General features: G+C 35.0%; 2 protein-coding genes across 2 annotated transcripts; one reads left to right on the top strand and one right to left on the bottom strand.

Moving 5' to 3' along the window:
• The first annotated feature begins 5,834 nt into the window (after nucleotides 1-5,834).
• Nucleotides 5,835-6,366, top strand: LOC113353771. The gene has a single exon (XM_026597268.1). It carries the CDS (start codon nucleotides 5,907-5,909, stop codon nucleotides 6,198-6,200), a length of 294 nt encoding a protein of 97 aa, XP_026453053.1. The 5' UTR covers nucleotides 5,835-5,906; the 3' UTR covers nucleotides 6,201-6,366.
• Nucleotides 6,367-9,603: 3,237 nt separating this feature from the next.
• LOC113348619 (21.7 kDa class VI heat shock protein-like) lies at nucleotides 9,604-10,885 on the bottom strand. The gene is made up of 2 exons (XM_026592462.1): nucleotides 10,489-10,885; nucleotides 9,604-10,227 (listed from the first exon to the last, which is right to left on the bottom strand). The coding sequence occupies exons 1-2, from the start codon at nucleotides 10,793-10,795 to the stop codon at nucleotides 9,971-9,973; spliced, it is 564 nt and encodes a 187-aa protein (XP_026448247.1). The 5' UTR covers nucleotides 10,796-10,885; the 3' UTR covers nucleotides 9,604-9,970.
• Between the last annotated feature and the right edge of the window lie 8,474 nt (nucleotides 10,886-19,359).

Raw genomic sequence — 19,359 nt, 5'->3', positions numbered from 1 at the left:
TGATGCGTTGGAAGATGAAGACCAAGGTGGAAGAAGAGGTGGTCGTGCAACTAAGAAGAGGGGTCGTCGTTAAATGCCCTTTTATGTTTCCAAGTTCCTTTTAATGTTTTCTTAAGTTTTAAGTACACTTTTATGGTGTTGCAAACACCTTTGGTTTTAGGTGTTGAACTTTGTTTTTAATGGTGATGGGATTGTGTGATGGACACCTTGAATTTCATGTTTTAATGAACTACATAACAATTAATTAGTTACTTATTACCTGCAATTTAGTCTGGTTCGGCTGATCTTGTAATTTGAGTTATGCGCCGAATCTGGAAACGCTGGTTCGGCGTATCCTGTAATGTTAGTTACGTGCGTATCCTTCAGGTTCGTCTTATTCAGTGGTATTAGTTTTGCACCGAACCTTTAATTTCGCTAGTATAATTAGAATTCAACGGCTATTTTTTTATTTTTTTTCTTAAACTATTGATCCATTGGGGAATTTTTATATATTGTGCAACCCATTCCTACTCATTTCTACACATACCAATTTTTGTTTGTTGCATTTCTACTCAAAAATGGAACCATTCACCGTTGAAGATGATAAAATTCTTGTCAGAGCTTTTATTAGAACCTATCGTGAGCGGCCTAATGAACATCATTCGATGTTTCAGAAAAGAGTTAAAGAATTTCATTTTGAGTTAGATGGGAATCCAAAATTTCGTAAGTGGATGGAATTATCTGAAAGATTTGAAGGTATCCGTTATACTATGCGAGATTACATCAGAATATTAAGATGGGTCAATCAATATCATCCCATGGATACTAATGAAGAGAAGGTTAGTATTTTAAATGAGGTTCCACCGCGCTTAACGCTTTAGTTTGCATACTAACTTCGGTATTCTTCTTTTTTAAGGAAGCTAGAGTTCAAAGCCTTTGTGAAATACGCCATGGAGGAAGATACGAGCTTGGAATGTGTTATACATGGTTGGGGAGAAGAACTCCGAGATTTATTAGAGAACTAATCGCCGAGATTCTTTAGAGATAATTTAAGATTGAACTATTATGTAAATCAGTGGATGATCGGCTTAGATCTGCAAACTCGTAGAAGCCGAACCTGTAAGAAGTTTTCAAAATTTGAAATTCTATTCGTTACATAAACGGATTCGGCTTACCTTCTTATGAGCCGAACATCGTCTATTTTTGCACAAAAATCTATGAACGACTTTTTTTTTAAATATATAGCCGTTGTAACCTGTATTATATATAGGCATACATGGTTTTTCATAATCTTCAGAGCATATACTAAAAAAATGGCACCCCCAACTCATGAGTTTACTTTAGAAGAAGATTTGTCTCTTTGCACTAATTACGTAGCACACTATCCAAAATAGGGTGAAGAAAGACGAGTGAAGGGTTTGATGACTACTTGGTTAGAATTCATGAAGCCTTCAGCACCGAAACGGGTAATCCTCACAACCGGGATAGTGCGGCCTTGTTTTTCCGAATTGAAACTATTAAAGAAACGGTGAAAGACTTTATAACTTTAGTTCGGATTGTGAGTCTATATCGTCTCAAGGGTGAAACAAACTTTGATATTGAAGATCGAGCTCTAGAGGAATGGCGAAGATGGAAAGGAAAGAATTTCGAATACAAAGATCACTACTACATTCTTATAAAGTTTCTCATTACCCATTTAGGATATTAGAAGAATTCGATTAGAAATTTATTGTAAGGCTATTATGTAATGAGTGTGTAATCCACATTTTCTATGAATTTGAAAAGTCTATTTGGAATGATATAATATTTTTTGTGTTCATGAATCATGAAAGGTTCGACTTATCATGTAATTCCAGTTATGCGCCGAATGTTGAAATCCATTGTTCGGATTTCTTAAAAAATATAATACAAGCCGAACCTAGCCGAGTAACTCAGTTTTTTTTTTGGTCAGGTTCGGCTTGCAGTGAAATAATATTAGAAGCCGAACCTGAAAAAAAAACTCTGGATTTTTTTTTGTCAGGTTCGGCTTTCATCAAAATAATACTCTAAGTCGAACCTGACAGAAAAACTTTGGATTTTCATCACTCTATCGGGTTCGGCTTTCCTTGAACTAAAGGTACAAGCCGAACCATCTCCTGTGTTCATGGTTCCAGTTTCTAGAAAACGACACGTTCCATAACCAAAAAGTAAATCATTCAAGTATTTCGTTTTGATGGGTACATGTAATTGCAATTCTAGTCAAAATATCATCCTCATCATACACGAAAATAAAAAGACACAAAATACGCGGATAAATCCATGAAACATTTTTATGGAGATCCTGAACGAATCTCATCCTCTTCACTGACCTCTTTCCCATCCTCTTCACTGACCTCATTCTCATCATCTTCACTGACCACTTGCTTATCATCTTCATCCTCATCACTTGAAAACATAATTACTTGTCCACTTGGAGGTTGCACATTCAAAGATATCCAAATATCCATTTCCGTCGCATAATTTGTACACCAATCCATCGCAAAATTATTTTCAAATCTAGGACAAAAGGCTGCACTCATCAAGGGTGGTAATGGGCAACCGGGTCTAAGTTTGAGGCTGATAAAATGAAAATTTTGAACAAATCCAAGAACAAGTCTTCTATCCTTTACACCATCATTGCAAGGTTTTGTTGGAGGCGCGTAAGTAAAGCTACTACCCATCCATGAGAAACAATGTACGACGCAAATTGAGTCTTCTAATCTTTTGTCTTGCATTGTAGATAGTTTGCACAGTCGACTTGTTATTCTTGTTGTCCGCCTTCAATTTGCTAAGAATACTAGATGGTGGCAAACGTGCTCGTGTCATTTTATCCACTTCTAGCATCTCATCGGGTTTGAGTCGCGCTACTTTCGCATGTCCATGAAGGTCTCTGAGACGTGGGTGGTTATGACGACAATCCATATCTTTATTCATTATCCAATATTGATCTTTTTTGTTCAAGGACTTATTCTTGATGTTGAAAACGATCTTGAAAGGGCAATTTCTTTTCTTCGTCTTCGTCCTATTCTTTCTCCCGGTCTTCCCAACGTATACAGTACCCTTTTTAACCTTGTTAGCGCCGGTTCCACTACGCTCACAAATCATTTCAAACCAATCCCATCGTCTTTGTTTTCCTTTAACTAGTACACAATTTATCTTCATCGCGTGTTTCTCAAGCCAATCCAGAACTTCGGGTTTAGTTTTCCATCTCTACGTTCATTCCAAAACAAGTAATTAGTAAGAAAAACTTTGGAATATTCCGACAACATTAAAGTAAACAAAAGGTTCTTACATACCAAATCATTTTGGAAGTGATCCTTGGTATCCTCGTGAATTATGTCTACTGGACCAGGTTGATCTTCCATGGGTACGATGTACAAAGAATATCACAAGGTTCAAATACTTGAAAGGGAAAATAATAGAATTATTCGGCTCATACGATAATCATATTATGTGCCGAACCCTGAACATTTAAAGGTTTCGGCTTGTACGATGTTCTCAATATGTACCGAACCAATAACAATATTTCAACCCAAAAATTAAAAATTTATGTTCGGCTCATACAATAATCATATTATGTGCCGAACCATGAACATTTAGAGGTTTCGGCTTATACGGTATTCTCAATATGTGCCGAACCAATAACAATATTTTAACCCAAAAAATAACAAATTAATGTTCGGCTCATACGATTTTCGAAATATAAGCCGAACCAGTAATTATTTTTTTTCCGGGCTATTCAGGATGTTGTTCGGCTTACTATAAAACTTTCATATAAGCCGAACTAGTGTCTAGCAAAAGGGTTGGAATTGAAAATTATAGGTTCGGCGCATGCTGCAAACAGATTCAGTGAGCCGAATCGTTCATTAATTGGTAGATTCGGCTTATAGATGTGAGCCGAACCTCAACCTGTTTCGCCGAACCATGATCCAAAAAACCTAACTTTTGATAATTGAGAGCTATAGAAGTTAGATTAAGCATACTATAGAAGTGTACCTGTGTATCAGAAGCATTGGGTTCCTCATCAATGTCTTCATCATCAGGATTTGGCTCATAAAAATCATCATCTTGAGTTTGAGTGGGTGTAAAATCATTCTCATAATCTAAGAAATCAGCCATTTGGGAATCATTGGTGTAGTTGATGTGTATTTTCCTAGGTTTTTTAGATGAATTATGACCCTCCTCATCCTCCATTGAATCAAGAATTAAAATTTTCTCACTTTCTCCTTATCTTTCTCTCCTTCTCAATAAAAACTTTGATTTTTCACCCCAAAATTTTTTCATCTAAACAACCTTTATAATTCTGAAAATTATCTTAATCACTAAACAAAGTATTTAATCACTAATCAATATTAGTAACACTAATACGTAAAGGGCAGATTTGTCATTAAAAATATTGGGGTTAAGGGGGTATCTGATTTTGCTATTTCACAACCTTTTTTTTGTCTTTATTCAATATGCCTAGAAAGATTTCAATATGCCCAAAATCAGGGTTCGTAAATTTTGTCAAATGGTTGTTAAACAAGGCTGAATTGGGGGCCTTGGAAAAATAATTGGGGACCCTAGCTACAGGACAAAAAAGGTCATGAAATAGTAATTGAGAGTTATTCCTTATCACACTTTTTTTAAAATGGCTAAACTACCCCCAAATCATTAGTGTTAATTAATTGTTAATTAGTTTAGTTAGATTAAAATCAGATTTAGGGATAAAATTTTGATAAAAGAAAAATTATGTTTTTGTGTTGTGGAGAGGAAGAACTTGAGTTTTGGGGGGGAAATTTAGGGTTATTTGAAATGAGTGATTCCAGTGGAGGAATCCTATTGCTCAAAATGAAGGAACCAATCCTCAAAATGAAGAACCCGAAGCTCAAAACAATCAGGTAAACTTCCTATACTCTTCAAATTGTATGAATGATGCTCCAAGTGGTCGATTCATGTGCACTATGCAACTACTCAGAGTGAGGGTCGTTAAGTTGAGAGGGCAATAAACGAACGACTCTAAGAAGTCGTCAATTACTTGACACAACCTTTGACGACTCAAACCTGCAACTTTTGCAGGTTATGAAAAGTCATCAACCAAGTGTGATATAATTGACGACTCCAGCTAGTTAGGTCACAGAGTCGTTAACTTAATATGTTTAGAACCCAACGACCCTATCACTATTTGGGACAGAGAGGTGGTTCTGCATAAGACAGAGTCGTTCGTATTTAAAAAGGGTCGTCGAGAAGAATCGTTAACGATTTAGAAATTCTTGGACGACACTATTCTAGGGCAGAAAACCAGGTTTAGGGTCGTTATCTACTACACCCTAGTGGTTAACGATTTTTCATCATTCAATATGCATATCAAAAATCGTTAAGCAATAAAAAACCGTGGTTAACGACCCTGGAACTGTAATTGCAATTTGGCAGTTGAAAACCTAATTTTTCAATCAACAAATCAAATTAAACACAAACCCAACTTAGATTAGGGGGTTTTAATTCACTTACGACGATTAATCGGTGAGAATTTTTTTTTCTCAGAAGTCGTTAATGGAATGGGAGACAGTGGGAGGGAGGGAGCGGAGGAGAAGAAGAATGGGAGGAAAAGAAGTTTTGATTGAAATGAATATTGGGAACCGAGGTTAGTGGTTAATGAGATTTTTAGGGTAGGCTAAATCGGTATTTTCACCAACATTTTGGAAGTCCTCTATCTTTTATGGGGTGTGTATAAATTGGATGATGCCCCTAATTATTTTACATGGCACCCAATTCAGCCCTGTTGTTAAAGCCCATTAAAAATTACCAAGTAGGTGTATTATAATTTATATAAAGTCCAAACAACTTGTAACATAACATCATTCTCAAGCTTTTTTTCCCTTCATTTCTTCTAAGCAAAAACCCTAGTTGTGAGATAAGGAGTAAAAATCATGGGGATTTTATCTTGGTTAACAGGGAAAGAAGCAGCTCCAGTGACGAAAACGAAAGAGAGTGGAGATGTGAAACCTGTTGAGAAAATCTCAGAGATATCAGAAATGAATGGAGCTATGGAAGTACCTAGACCAGCTGATGTAACTGTTTTTGAATTTGGGTCTGCTGCTGTTTCTGCTGATAAGGTAACATTAGCTGGATATTGCACTGTTTCTGAAGAACTTGAACCTTGTCGTTGGGAAATTTTGCCTGGAACTACCTCTGAAGCTCCACAATTTCGGGTAGTTTTCTGATAAATTTTGTAAAATAAAAATGGGGGAAGATATATATGCAAAAATCCCTTAATGTTTAGTTCTGTTTGATGGTTAATGTTGTGGGTTTTGTTTCTTATGTTGAATGCTTAACTTTCAGAAAGGATTGAAACTTTTAATGAAATTGAGTTTGTTAAAGATTGTTGCATTCTGGGGTTTTACTGTTATGTTTTATATTTTAGGTTATATTTTTTGTTACTACTAGTTACTGGGTAGTGATATTTGGAAAAGTATTGGTCATTGTTTGGTTTATTGCTCGATTGATTTTAGGTTGCCTTTGTCTGTTGACTGTTCTGTTATGTTAATGGTGTGAAGTTTTTATGGTCTGCAATTAGTTTTATTTATCTATGATGATTTATATCCAAATGGAAAGAATTAGGGGTTAATGAGGTTGTCATAGTGAGTTCTCGTTTCTGAGACATTTTTGGTGAGTGTAAACAAACTTTGCATTGATAATTGGTTTAGGGAAAGAAGTAAAGAGACTAGTAAGAACCCCTTTTTTAGGGGTCGAACAACGTCAATAATGTTAGGAAGGAAAAAGAGTTGTGCCTGTAGTCTTGTTAGCACAGATGAAGTAATTTTCATCTTTAAAGAAAGTTGAATTACTGACATCTTTGCCGAGTTGTATTTCATCACTTGTTGAATCCTTTGTTGTTATGCCTCTCATTCACCATCATTTATGGAGGTTTAGGCCTGGTTCATGTCCAACTATTTTTAAATAGAGCTTACTTTTGGCTTAAGTATGAAAGTTACTTTTGTCAAGACAGGTATTTGGGTCGGTATTGACAAACCATAAAACTAGTGTAGTTTCCTCTCCTTTTGACAAGCTTCAAATACAAATATCTCCATAATTAGATCCTAGATTTTTTTTTGAAGTGGTATAGGGCTTGCATAGATAGGAACTGCAGCAACAATCCAATGCGAGAACCGAAATTACTACTGCATCAATTGCCTCTATTACAGGAAACAGCTCCAACCTGACAATCGGCAGGACACTGATCTTAAGCTGCTTCAGCTTAGAAGTAGTTATTTATTTCTATTTTATATGTCAGAGGCATCTTGCAGATAGATTTGATATTTCTGGAAGGGCTTCAAGAGTCAAGACTCATTCATGCTGTGTTGAAGATGTTTTTGTATGTTGTACATTTGGCTTAAGCAGAAATTTTTTATTTGTGAAATTGTAAAAGATCATACTGTTGTCATCTATTTTTCATTCTGCAGTTCTGTGAACTTCTGTTTTAGCTATCTGTTTGGTTATACTTTTAGCTGGTATCCACAATTTTGATCGTATATGTTCTTCCCTAAGATTGCTGGATTCGGTACACAAATGCTGAAAAGTTAACTTTAGTTTATGGAGTATTTGATTTGAAAAGTTTAAGTGTCATGATTTTGTATGGAAAAGCTTTCCATGCTAAAGATTCCAACCATCTCTTTAGTTCTAACTTCTGGTTACCTCTGCAGCTCTATGTGTTATTTCAACTGTGCTTAATTTTCTTAGTAAATGTCATCTATTACTTGTAGAACTAAACACAGTTATCAGTAATTTTAATGTGTTACATGCCAATTTCTTGCAGTTAATCTGATTATCTGTCTGACATGTTTTCTCTTAGTTTTTTTTTACTTTTTTTCTATCTCTGTTTCCTGGAGGCACCGTTTTGAACTGGTGTTTTCAACTACATACGTAAAGAAAGGAGAAGATATCCCTCTTATGTGCTTAAATATCCATATCATTTCTTCTTTCTGTTTTACCAGAGTATTCTTGCAGGAAAGGGTGCTATAATTTTCAATTTGACCTGCAAGTGCACCAAGAAATGAAAAAATTCTAGATGTTTAAGAATTTGTATAAATATCATCTGGGTATCACTGAAATACGCTATGTGATTATGCTGCCCAGCAATAGTGGTTGACAGACTTTTGGTACCATGCCATATGGACATTGACACTTAAATCCTTCTACCATCTGAACTACATCCTCGCAACCTTGTTGACCATTGTTATTTGTTGTTGTCAACCTCTAGGCACTACAAAAGTTTGATTAACTTTTCTGAAAATAGGCGGTGAGACTCATTTGAAACGAAAAGTAATACTGTAGGATTCCTGGACCGCATTAAATTTGAAATGAGTTGCTCGAAATAAATGGCAATGGACTGTTTGCTGTTTGCACAAGAGTAGAGATTGAAAACGTTTTCTTTCTTTCAATATAAAAGGACAACTGCATTTTATGTCCTATAGAAAACAATGTTCAAATTCGATTATAATGGGTATAAACTTACATGCTCTGAGTATGTCTTCTGATATTTGTGGAGTCGAATCTCAATGCTTTACAGTTGGATGTTGCCACGTCTCTGTAATTATCTAGAATATATAAATAGTTCCCCTCATTAACCATGGGTTAATCGTGTTGCTTATTCTTTGGTTTTGGCTTATATCTATATGTACTAAATAATGAAATGGCATAAAGTTTTGTCTTCCACTGGAAATTGCATTATTTGATTGAAGAATTTTAGATGAGATTCTCATACAAGATTTTTCTTCATTTATAGCTGTATATGGTTACCATGACGGTTTCGTGGATGATCTATTTAGGGGTGTATCTCAAAGCCCATATATCATGTCGCTTTCTTGCTCTTTTTATCTGCATATAGCTTTATATGATAATCTGATAAAGAAGACTCTTACCATGACGATTCTTTTGTGCTCTTGGATATTATGTATATGTACGTCTCTGTTTTGCAGTTTCGGTAGGATAAGAAACCACTGGGGATCACTGAAAACATGCAAAAGAAGGAAACAAAGCTTTTTCTGCATCTTGGCGGATTGATGAAGAAAGAACTCAAGAACAAAAATAAAAGTAATAGTTCACATCAGTCCATAATGGGAATCACTGGAACTCTACTGGTTTTGATGTTACAACAATGAGCTATTATTTCTTGCCGTTGAATTGCATGTTGACAAATTCCTCTATATGGGGAGTTGTCATTCTTACATTAACTTTTGCAAGTCGTTTGCTCTTTGGAAATTGACAGTGTTACTGAGCTAATAACTGTGTACCCATGGTCACTAGCTAGCAGGGACGTCGTCGACAGTGAAGGACATTCACATCTACATGATGAGGTACTTCTTGCAGGGTTGCCAGTATGATACATTTGGCGGTACGTATGTCTGATGAACTTTATCAGTCATCACTCTTTGTTTGCTTTAAATTTCTTTGGCATTGTAGGAACTAAAGTTTTTTTTTCTTCTTATTTTGCAAAGAGAGATAATAGATTAAACCATAATATATGCTCGCCCGAAGGTGAGGTACATAATCAGCATCCTCACTTAGTGGATGGAAGTGGCTTCCGTAGGTGGCTTTTTGTTGGAAATCAAATGTCGAGTCATTACATATCAAATTAAAGACAGTAATAATATGATTTCATTCTCCAATTGTGCATTATAACATTGCTTTGCAAATTGTGAAGTACACAGTCATAGGATATATTGCTTTAATAAGGGAAACTTTTGACCCATGTTTGGCGCAGTGCAGTGCATTTTAGGATCACTTTTAGCTTTTGACCTCCATCCACCGAAAGTGTTGATTCCATAAAGACTTAAAAGAGTATAAACTCATTTCCCCTCATTGAGACTTTGTTTTGCCACCTTTCCTTTATGAACTGATCATATCGATTCCTTCTTTTCAGAAAAAAAAATATATTGATATTCCATCCACTTCAATTATAATGTTCATATGCTGTATGTTTATAGATATCAACTCAAGCATGTTCGGAATTATCCCCCGTAGTGCTTTTGGGGATTCTTATCTCTAAAAATATATCGTCAATGATATATGCTTCTATATTCCTCCCATCAGCATTTTCTGGTAGCTCAAGCCTCCGAGCATACCCTGATTCCCACCAGTGTCCGCTTCTCCAATCCTTCGCATCAGATTCCTTTCTTTGCTTCCATTGTCCACTGACCTCCACTACATTTCCATTCTCTACGGACACTTGAACACTATGTTTCCCCTGTCCTGTTTACACAAATAATTAGTGTTAGGAAATTCTAACAAAGTTAAATTCATGGAGTGTCATGGTATCTTTTCTGTTTTTTCCTTTAAGATGTATATCCATTGCCTAATTATGAGTTAGCCATGAAGTTATACACGATCTTAGGAACTCATCAATCCAGAAAAGAGTTCATAGCAGTTTTTTCCTGTTTAATTTGAATTTGAACAAGCATGGAATTCCAGGAGAAACAATTGTATGCCTACAGAAATAAGGAAGAGGCTTACCTGGTAGTTCTGCTTTCACCACATATTCCTTATCTGTCTCAGACCAATCAACAGTGCTCTGCTGAGACTCACGCATACTCGATAACAAAACATCTGAATCAAACTCCCACAGAGGGAAAGCATCAGCTGGGTCGAAGAATTTCCCAAATAACAAAGGACTAAACAATGACCCGACACCGAAAACTCTGCTGACACTAGGATTTCCCTTAGAGATGAGGTTATCAAATATTTCTTCCCTCAGTGGCACAGACCATTTTTGAGGAATTCGATCTTCCGATCGAACCTCAAGTTGTTTCCTGCAAGACATTTGCCTGTGAGGAAGTTGATAGTTTAGTGGAGTTCTGCTTAAGGAGAATTGAACTTTTATGCTTCTTATAGTGCGAGGCCAGCCTTTAAGAAAAGCAGTGGACAAATTCCTTTGGAATCATTTCCTATAAGATAGATAAAGGAGAAAGAATATTTCTTTTTTTGTTGTTAGCCTTATTGGTAAGTTGAAGCATTTTGCGGTGCAAGTTAAGCGCCTTTCTTTCGCCACGTAGCACTATTACGAGTTGAAGTTTGTCATCGTGGAGGGGAAATTATGCTCAGAAAATAGTACGATTTTTATAACTGCCGAGCATTATCCTATGGGTAGTGTCATTCCATTAGAGTAGCGTCACCTAATAAGACAAAAATGGGTCATCCATAAATAATATTAAAAATCTCTTATCTCAAATAATTTTGTAATGACTAAACAACCCTTACTTAGTTAATTTTAATTTAATTTAATTAGATAAAAATTAAATTAATGAATTTTGTTGTATACTCGGTGAATTCTGCGACAAAGTTTTTGTGGGAAGAAAAATTGGTCGTAAAATAAACTTCTACGGTTGGAAATAATCCAAACGTAGACGTATAATCACTTCTACGGTTGGAAATAATCCAAACCTGGACGTAAAATCACTTCTACGGTTGGAATTAAAAGGAACCTGAACGTAAAATCAGATTCTACGGTTGGAATTAAAAGGAACCTGGACGTAAAATGAGCTTCTACGGTTGGAACTAATTCAAACTGGACGTAAAACTACATGCAAATAAAATTCTACGGTTGGAATTAATCCAAACCTGGACGTAAAATCACTTCTACGGTTGGAAATAATCCAAACCTGGACGTAAAATCACTTCTACGGTTGGAATTAAAAGAAAACTGGACGTAAAATCGGATTCTAAGGTTGGAATTAAAAGAAACCTGGACGTAAAATCACTTCTACCGTTGGAACTAATCCAAACCTGGACGTAAAACTACATGCAAATAAAATTCTACTCTTGGAATTAATCCAAACCTGGACGTAAAATCACTTCTACGATTTTTGAGTTTTTATTTTAGTTAAAGGGTAATCTAGACATTTTGTATATGCGTTAGGGTATCCCATAACCACTTTTTTGGACATTAAGAATCCAAGTGAAGCCCCTCTATTGGAGTGTGACGCCCCAATAATAGCCTTCCAAAACGTAGGAGGGACTTACCAATTTGGTCTAATTTGCCTCTCCAAGTTCTTTCACACACTCTTTTGTCATATTAGACGTAGGGTTGTTTTCTCCATGTGGAAAAAATCATCATAGACGACAAGTTATCCCCCGTATAGCCATAAAAATAGGAGTACATGGCTGAATGTCCTCCGCGTGGGCATATAACTCCCCCGTGTATAAGGAAATTTCGCTTTGGATGGGGACAGTCCCGGATGCATTTTCATATTTACCAAATTCAAAAAGTTGCACATAATGACTTCCCTCCTTAATATAAACTAATCCTGCTTCAATAAGAAGGAGTTAGTCTCCAAATGAGAGTACTCATAGGAGGTGCTCTTAGAGCATCAATAGTGCAAGGGGTAAGAGTATCTCCAATGCAAAGGTCAAGGTCTTAAAAGTATATGACATCTAAGATTTATGATTTTTTTCACCAAACTTTCATCTCCAATGTAAAGGTGAAGATCATAAAAATGACGACATGGTTAAGTGGGGTTAAAGAAAAAAGTTTAGATTAGACTTTCTCTATGACCCTGGGTATTGAGTCCACATCATCATTTGTTTATAAATTTAAACAAAGTTTGGTAGATAAGCGTGGCTAGTTTGAGGCCTACATCACCCACCTACACTAAGGGGATAAGGGATGTCTAAATTAGATAAATGTACTAAGTTACCCTCACTATTAAAGTTCAATCATAAGCCTTATCTTTCTAGATTTTAAACCTATCCATATCCTTTCAAAACTAAAACCCACTCAAATCATTTCTTTCACAAACTAAAATTAAAACCTAACTTCGCCAACTGGTTCTAACTCCATTGATCGATTTAAAGGAAATTTTATCATCCCTTTTCAAAAAAAAAAAAAAATTCAAATTAAACATCGTTGATTGCAACCCATAACTCTTAATTGTACTTGTGGTTGATTTATCTATTCAAAATTGAAAATTACAAACAATCTTGGGTTATTGTGTTTCACCATAATCGGTTGACTTTCGTGTCCATATCGACCGATTCCTATGATAATCGGTTGATGTTCATGACCACGTCAACCGATTCATCTTGCATGTGATTTATCGTTGAAGAACATTTAAAATGCCCAATTTTCTCTATGGTTTTTGTAGCTAGAAATGGATTTTGTGGATGTTCACATAAACCGATTGTATAGCCTTTTATTTCTTAACTGTTAAGCCCAATCATTTCATGTAAATGTCCACATAAACTGATTCTTAGTGAAAACATGCATAACTTTTCTGTATAAATTTTAACCTAGAATCGTTTTTTATGAGCACTTGTATGGACCGATTCCTTTAGTGCAGTGTTAGGAGTCGGTCTATGCATGTGTATCGTGCTTACCGATTCTTGCAATCGGTCTATGTAGTAAGTAATATGCACCGATTATGGGCGTTCTTTGCAATTAAAACATCACCCCAGAATTGGTCTACGAGTGCATGAACATCCACCGAATCTGGGTTGATTTTTTCAAAAGAATTCAAAAAAAAATCATGTTTTTTTTATGATAAATTAAAATTGGTTGATTTCTAGGTTAACAAAATTAAACACCTCTTAATCAACCGAATTAACACTAATTAATTAGGGGCAAATTAGCTATTAAGTAAAATCTTATGCTAAGGGGTTTTCCATTTTACTTCAAAATGTCTTCTTTTGTCTTCAAATGAGAGGCTTAAAATAATATGTGTAGGCCTCAAACTATCCAGATAAATAGGACCTTGGAGATTGGAGATGAACTTTAGGTGAAAATTTTAATCTTTAATTATTTTCTTTTATCTTTAACAATGATCCACCAAGAGCATCTCCAATGCAAGGGGTCAAGGTCTTAAAATTGTATGACACTTAGGTTTTAAGATCTTTTCCACCAAATTTGCATCTCCAATGCTAAGGTGAAGGTCATAAAAAAGGATGACATGGCTAAGTGGGGGTAAAGGAGAATGTTAGACTAGAATTTCTCTATGACCTTGGGTCTTAAGTCCACATTATCTTTTGCTTCTAAATTTAAACAAAGTTTGTTAGATAAGACCTTGGAGATTAGAGATGTACTTTAGGCGAAAAGTTTTATCTTTAATTTTATTTTTTTAAATCTTTTAGGAATGACCCACTAAAAAGGTGTTAATAAGACATACAGATAGGATGACCTTGACACCAAGCGACCTCCACATAGGATGACCTTGACCCCAATCATTTAAAGGTCGTAAATTGCATAAAACCTAGGATTTAAGATCTTTTTCACCAAATTTCCATCTCCAATACAAGGATCAAGGTCATAAAGATATATGACATGGATAAGTGAAGGTAATGAAGAAAGTCTGAATAAAAATTTCTCTATGACCTTGGGTCTTAAATCCACATTATCATTTGTCTCTAAATTTAAATAAAGATTGTTGGATAAGACGTTTGGGATTGGAGATGAACTTTAGGTAAAACTTTTATCTTTATTTTTTTCTGTCATTTAGAAATGACCCACACAAAAAAGATGTTAATGATACCTCCACATAGGATGACCTCCGATATTTGAATTGGAGATGCTCTTAGTCCATACAGGTAATGAAATTAATCCTAGGCACATTTTTTTTTATAGGGAAGGAATTAAGCTTTATTTATTTACTCTTCGGTACAAATAAGAGAAAATAGGTGGTTACATCAAAAGAGTTTTGCATATTTAGAAAGGTCATGTGTGATTGATCATCTACGAACAATAACAAATTGAATATTAGAAAAGTCCTTGATGATATCACGAATCAAAAACACGATGGTGGCCCATTTATTGGGAATTTAATTGCACTACAGTCTCTTTTCTCTGTGATCATTGAAACTTGAATTCTTCATGTTAACTGAACAACAAATCCACACGTCTTGGCCTACTCCTCAGATGGTTTCCTATTGAATCTAAGACGATAACACCTGCGGTTGTATGACACCTATTTCCAATGTTGCATCAAATGAATTTGGTAGGTGGTCTTCTCCAAACAAGAAGTTCTGACATATTTTATTAAAAATCTTCAGTAGGTTTCACATTTTGAGTTGCAGAGCTATATGCATGTTGATCATCAAAATATTTAAAGTCTCGTATGTAAGATAATTGTCGGTGTTTTGGAAGGTTTCGGAAAATTCCGGAACATATTAGAAATCCTTAGTGTAGAAACACAAGGTTTCCTAGTTTAGGTTGATTTCCATATTTAGATAGGTTACCTAAATTACAATAGGTTTCCTATTTGGCTAGAGTTTTCTTTTCCAATGAGACTAATACTTGGGAATCAAGTTTGTGACTCCTATATAAGGAGGTTTAGGCTATGTGTTTAGACACGGAATTCAGTGGTTTTCTATAGAGTTAGAGAATACACAATGTAGTTAGTTCTCTAAAATCTTTAGGGATTCCATCCCACCTCTTGGGGTGGAATTTTAGGGAGAGGGAGACCATTATAGGGTGGTGTAAAATACACCGTTGGTGTTGAAAGAGTACATCATTATGGTTTTGGGGAGATGTGGAAGACAATCGTTTAGTGAAGAGAATATCGCCTTGTTCGTTGATGGTGAAAAAGACATCGTTGGTGTTGGAAGTGACATCGTTTAGAAGGAGATCATCTCGTTACGTGAGATAAGTATTATCTTATTTGGTTAGACATTATTTGGGTTTATGGAGCGTTTTTTCCAAGAGAGTTATTTTAGGGTTTATGATAAGCACCATATTGGATCGTAGTTTGTTGATTGATTCATCAATCGTTAAGTGTATAATTCTCTATCTAGTGGTTCCATAATAATGAAGAAGTCGTAACTGTTTTGGTGGATGTAGGCATATTGCCGAACCAAGTTAAGTCTTGTGTGCTTTACTTATTTGGTTCTAATATGTGTTTGCATCGTTTATCTTTCATTCTACGTCGATCCAAAGATTTAGTGTCTTGTGGGTTAATTCTATTTGGATTTCCCTAACAAGCGGTGTGGTTAGTTTGGCTATCTCACACAACAAGTGATGCGGTGAGCGTGGAGAGGATCGAAGTTAGAAGTGAGGATGTTACGGTTTTATACCCTAAGCCATCCACTAATACAAACCCTTGGGGTACACATACTAGGTATGTTTACCTCCCCCTTTTATAGGAATTCAGAACCTTAGGGTATGCATACCTACTTATGTTCAGGAACTCAGTTTGACTAGGATACGCGTACTGGGTATGCGTACCTACCATGTGTCCACAATCTCAGTAGTTCTGATAACTCTCTTTCGATAATTTAAAACATTCCTAATTGCCATAGATATGAAATATCATTGCTTGGGAAATTTCCAAATGATCAACTTGAAACAAAAATAGTTCATGAACAATAGATTGTTATTAACTAAGATTGATAAGGATCTATCAACAAGATAAGATTGACTCAAAATTTCTTCTTTGCAATATTAAATCTACTAAAAATCATACTCCATAGTCTCGTAGAGATAAAATAATAATGACGTGAGTAAATAAGACGGAACAGTCTTCACATACCTCTTTGAAAGCAATATTGTGTTTATTTAAACAGTTAAGACTTGAATCATGATGCACACACACAAGGTATTTTAGTGATCAAAGATGTCATTGCAATGCTATAAATATTTATAAAAATAGTCTTCGAGCATCTGCTAAAACGTACTAGGTTGTATGGTTCGTGTACCGTTAGCCAGTTCGTGAACTCAGGACGTTATGGTTCGTGAACCGTTCTGTTATTCCCTAACTCAGATGTCTATGCTTCGTGAACCATTAGGCAATTTCACAAACTTAGATCACCACAGTTCTTGAACTGTCCCATTCAGAACTCTACGGTTAATGAACTAGTTTAATGAACCTAACTATATTCTGGAACTTCAGATATCCATGGTTTGTGAAACGGTTCTCGTACCTACCCTGAGTCCAGATTTCAACAGTTCTGTAAACTTTCTTTTGATGTTGAAACATTCACATTTGCCATAGATATAAAATATCATTTCTTGCGCAATTTCTAATTGATCAATATGATACAAAAATATTTCTTGAACAATTAATTGTTTCGAACTAAGATTGCCAAGGAACAATGAACATTCATTGCTTAAATCATATTTCGAGATGTTTAACAAGACAAGCTTGACTCAAAATTTCTTGTTTGCAATATTATACCTACTAGAAGTCATAGAACATAGTCCCAAAAAGATAAAATGGTAATGCATGTGAGTAAATAGAATGGTTCAGTCTTAATATACCTCCTCTGTTGATGAAGTTCTCCAAATGTCTTCATCGATCTTCAGTTTTCGAGGGTTATTCATTGATGTATGATACACAATTACTAACCTCTATACCTCGTCCGAGACTTGACTTAATAAACTAGAAATCAAGATATAATTTTATACATCTCGAGCGAGCAGTGCTCTAACAGAACCTTTTGGGTCCTGATTCAAATTTGAGATTATTTATAGACTCCCAACAATTTATTTGATTGTATATTCTAAAATAATTTTATGATCTTGTAACGTTTAAAGGGATTAAGACTAATCAACTATTTGTGCGGGATTTAAAAGTCGTAATTGGACACTTTTCATGACCTTATAGTAAAGATGATCATTTTAATAGGACATAAAATCAAAATAACCCAAACAAATGGTATTTTTAGATTTTATTTTTATTTTTATTAAAGATCTAGAAAAGACAACTTTTCAGTTTATCCTATATTTTCTTTAAAAGATGATGATACCTAGCCTCCGCCACTAATTGCATATTTATGGATATGCACTTTCTCTACTTTCTATTGATTAATTGTTGGTTAGTGTTTCCTGCTCCCAATCTCAGTTTCTCTATTTAGATATAAATAATTGTGTAAAACAAACAACAATTACCAACAACAAATGATTCCATGGATTTTTAAAACGGCTTGGAGTTTTCAATCCGCCATTTATCCTCATCTCCATTCCAAAAATCTGGTTAGAAAGAAGAATATTTCTCAATTGGAACAATGTATTTGTTATCCCTAAAAAGGAAAGGGTGCCAAGTACACCATAATATTTTTCGTTTAAACCTATTAGAAAATCCTTGGATGATTTTAATCAAGATTCCAGTCTATAAGGATGGAAAATATTTGCAATTACTTTAATTATATCAAATCAACAAATATGATGTGAGATTAAAAAATAAAGCAACACACGGAATTTTTTGTTAACGAGGAAACTACTAGTGCAGAAAGCCCTATGACATCGTACAGTTTGAACAAATCCTAAATTAAGTAGTTACAACAGTAGCCTACTGTCAGATTTCGGGTTGGATGTGACCAGGAAGATTATACCCTTTAAGATACCCTAGTTTAATCACGTTCCTCACACCTACAACTATAAGAACCTACACACATTAATCCCCTACCGATCTCCTTTATATACCTAAGAGTTACTCCACAATCCTTCATGAAAAGTACCGTTATTCTGCCTTCAATATGACAAATAAGTTCATATCCATTTAGATGTTAATTTAGGTAACAAAAATATCCCTCAAACTTAGAATGACCTACTATGATGTAGTGTGTTTATAAGCCAGATATTCAATTAGGGTTTATACTCTCAACAACTTATAAAGATACCTAGTCGAATCTACCTCACAAGAGTAATTAGACTTAGAACTAGTCTTAGTTGAATTCTTATTATGTAACTTCAAAGACTATAAAAAAAAAGAATCGTTACATGAAGTTTTATTTCTAATCAATCCAGTAATGTTGGTGTACATTGTTAGATTGAAGTTCTATCGAATCTGGGTTTTGATCAATAATTCTTGAATGTCCTTATAACATAAGAGAAGGATCTTAAAATAAATATATTATTATGATGATGAAACCAAATATTACATGACTCGAAAATATGAAGATGATAGTTTTACCTGTACTCTATGATCCCCAAGTGAAGTCTTTCAAAAAGTTACCCTTAATCTCAAGAACATGGTGTTAGAGAAGGCCTCTTATAACAAAAATATGTAACGTGTAAGATAGTAAGAAGCATGTTACATGATGTTCTCTACTTATAGTGAATAATTAAGGCTCGGTTACTTGAAACAAAGAGTTTCTTACAAATCAAGCAATCTCAATGATGCTCAGAATAACTATTTTGTTTCCTTAACTCGCATTGAGGGTCATTCCTAAGTTTAAAAGCATAAAGATGTGGTTTCTAAGTAACTACCATAAGGAATTACTTCCTATATATCTTCTAACTTGTTGTAGTTATATTTATGCAACAAGATGTGACTAACTAAGTGAAGGTACAAAATTTGTCTCTCAAATTTGATTCACTTTTAGTAAGAAATATTCAGTTTTCACTGCTTGGATTACACCAATGAGGACAACCAAAAACGTGTAAGAAAATTTCCTTGAAAC

The sequence above is a fragment of the Papaver somniferum genome, chromosome 2 (genome assembly GCF_003573695.1).
Source record: "Papaver somniferum cultivar HN1 chromosome 2, ASM357369v1, whole genome shotgun sequence".
NCBI classification, from domain to species: domain Eukaryota; kingdom Viridiplantae; phylum Streptophyta; class Magnoliopsida; order Ranunculales; family Papaveraceae; genus Papaver; species Papaver somniferum.
Note: the sequence above shows the minus strand (reverse complement) of the source record. Positions and strands in the feature narration are given on the sequence as shown.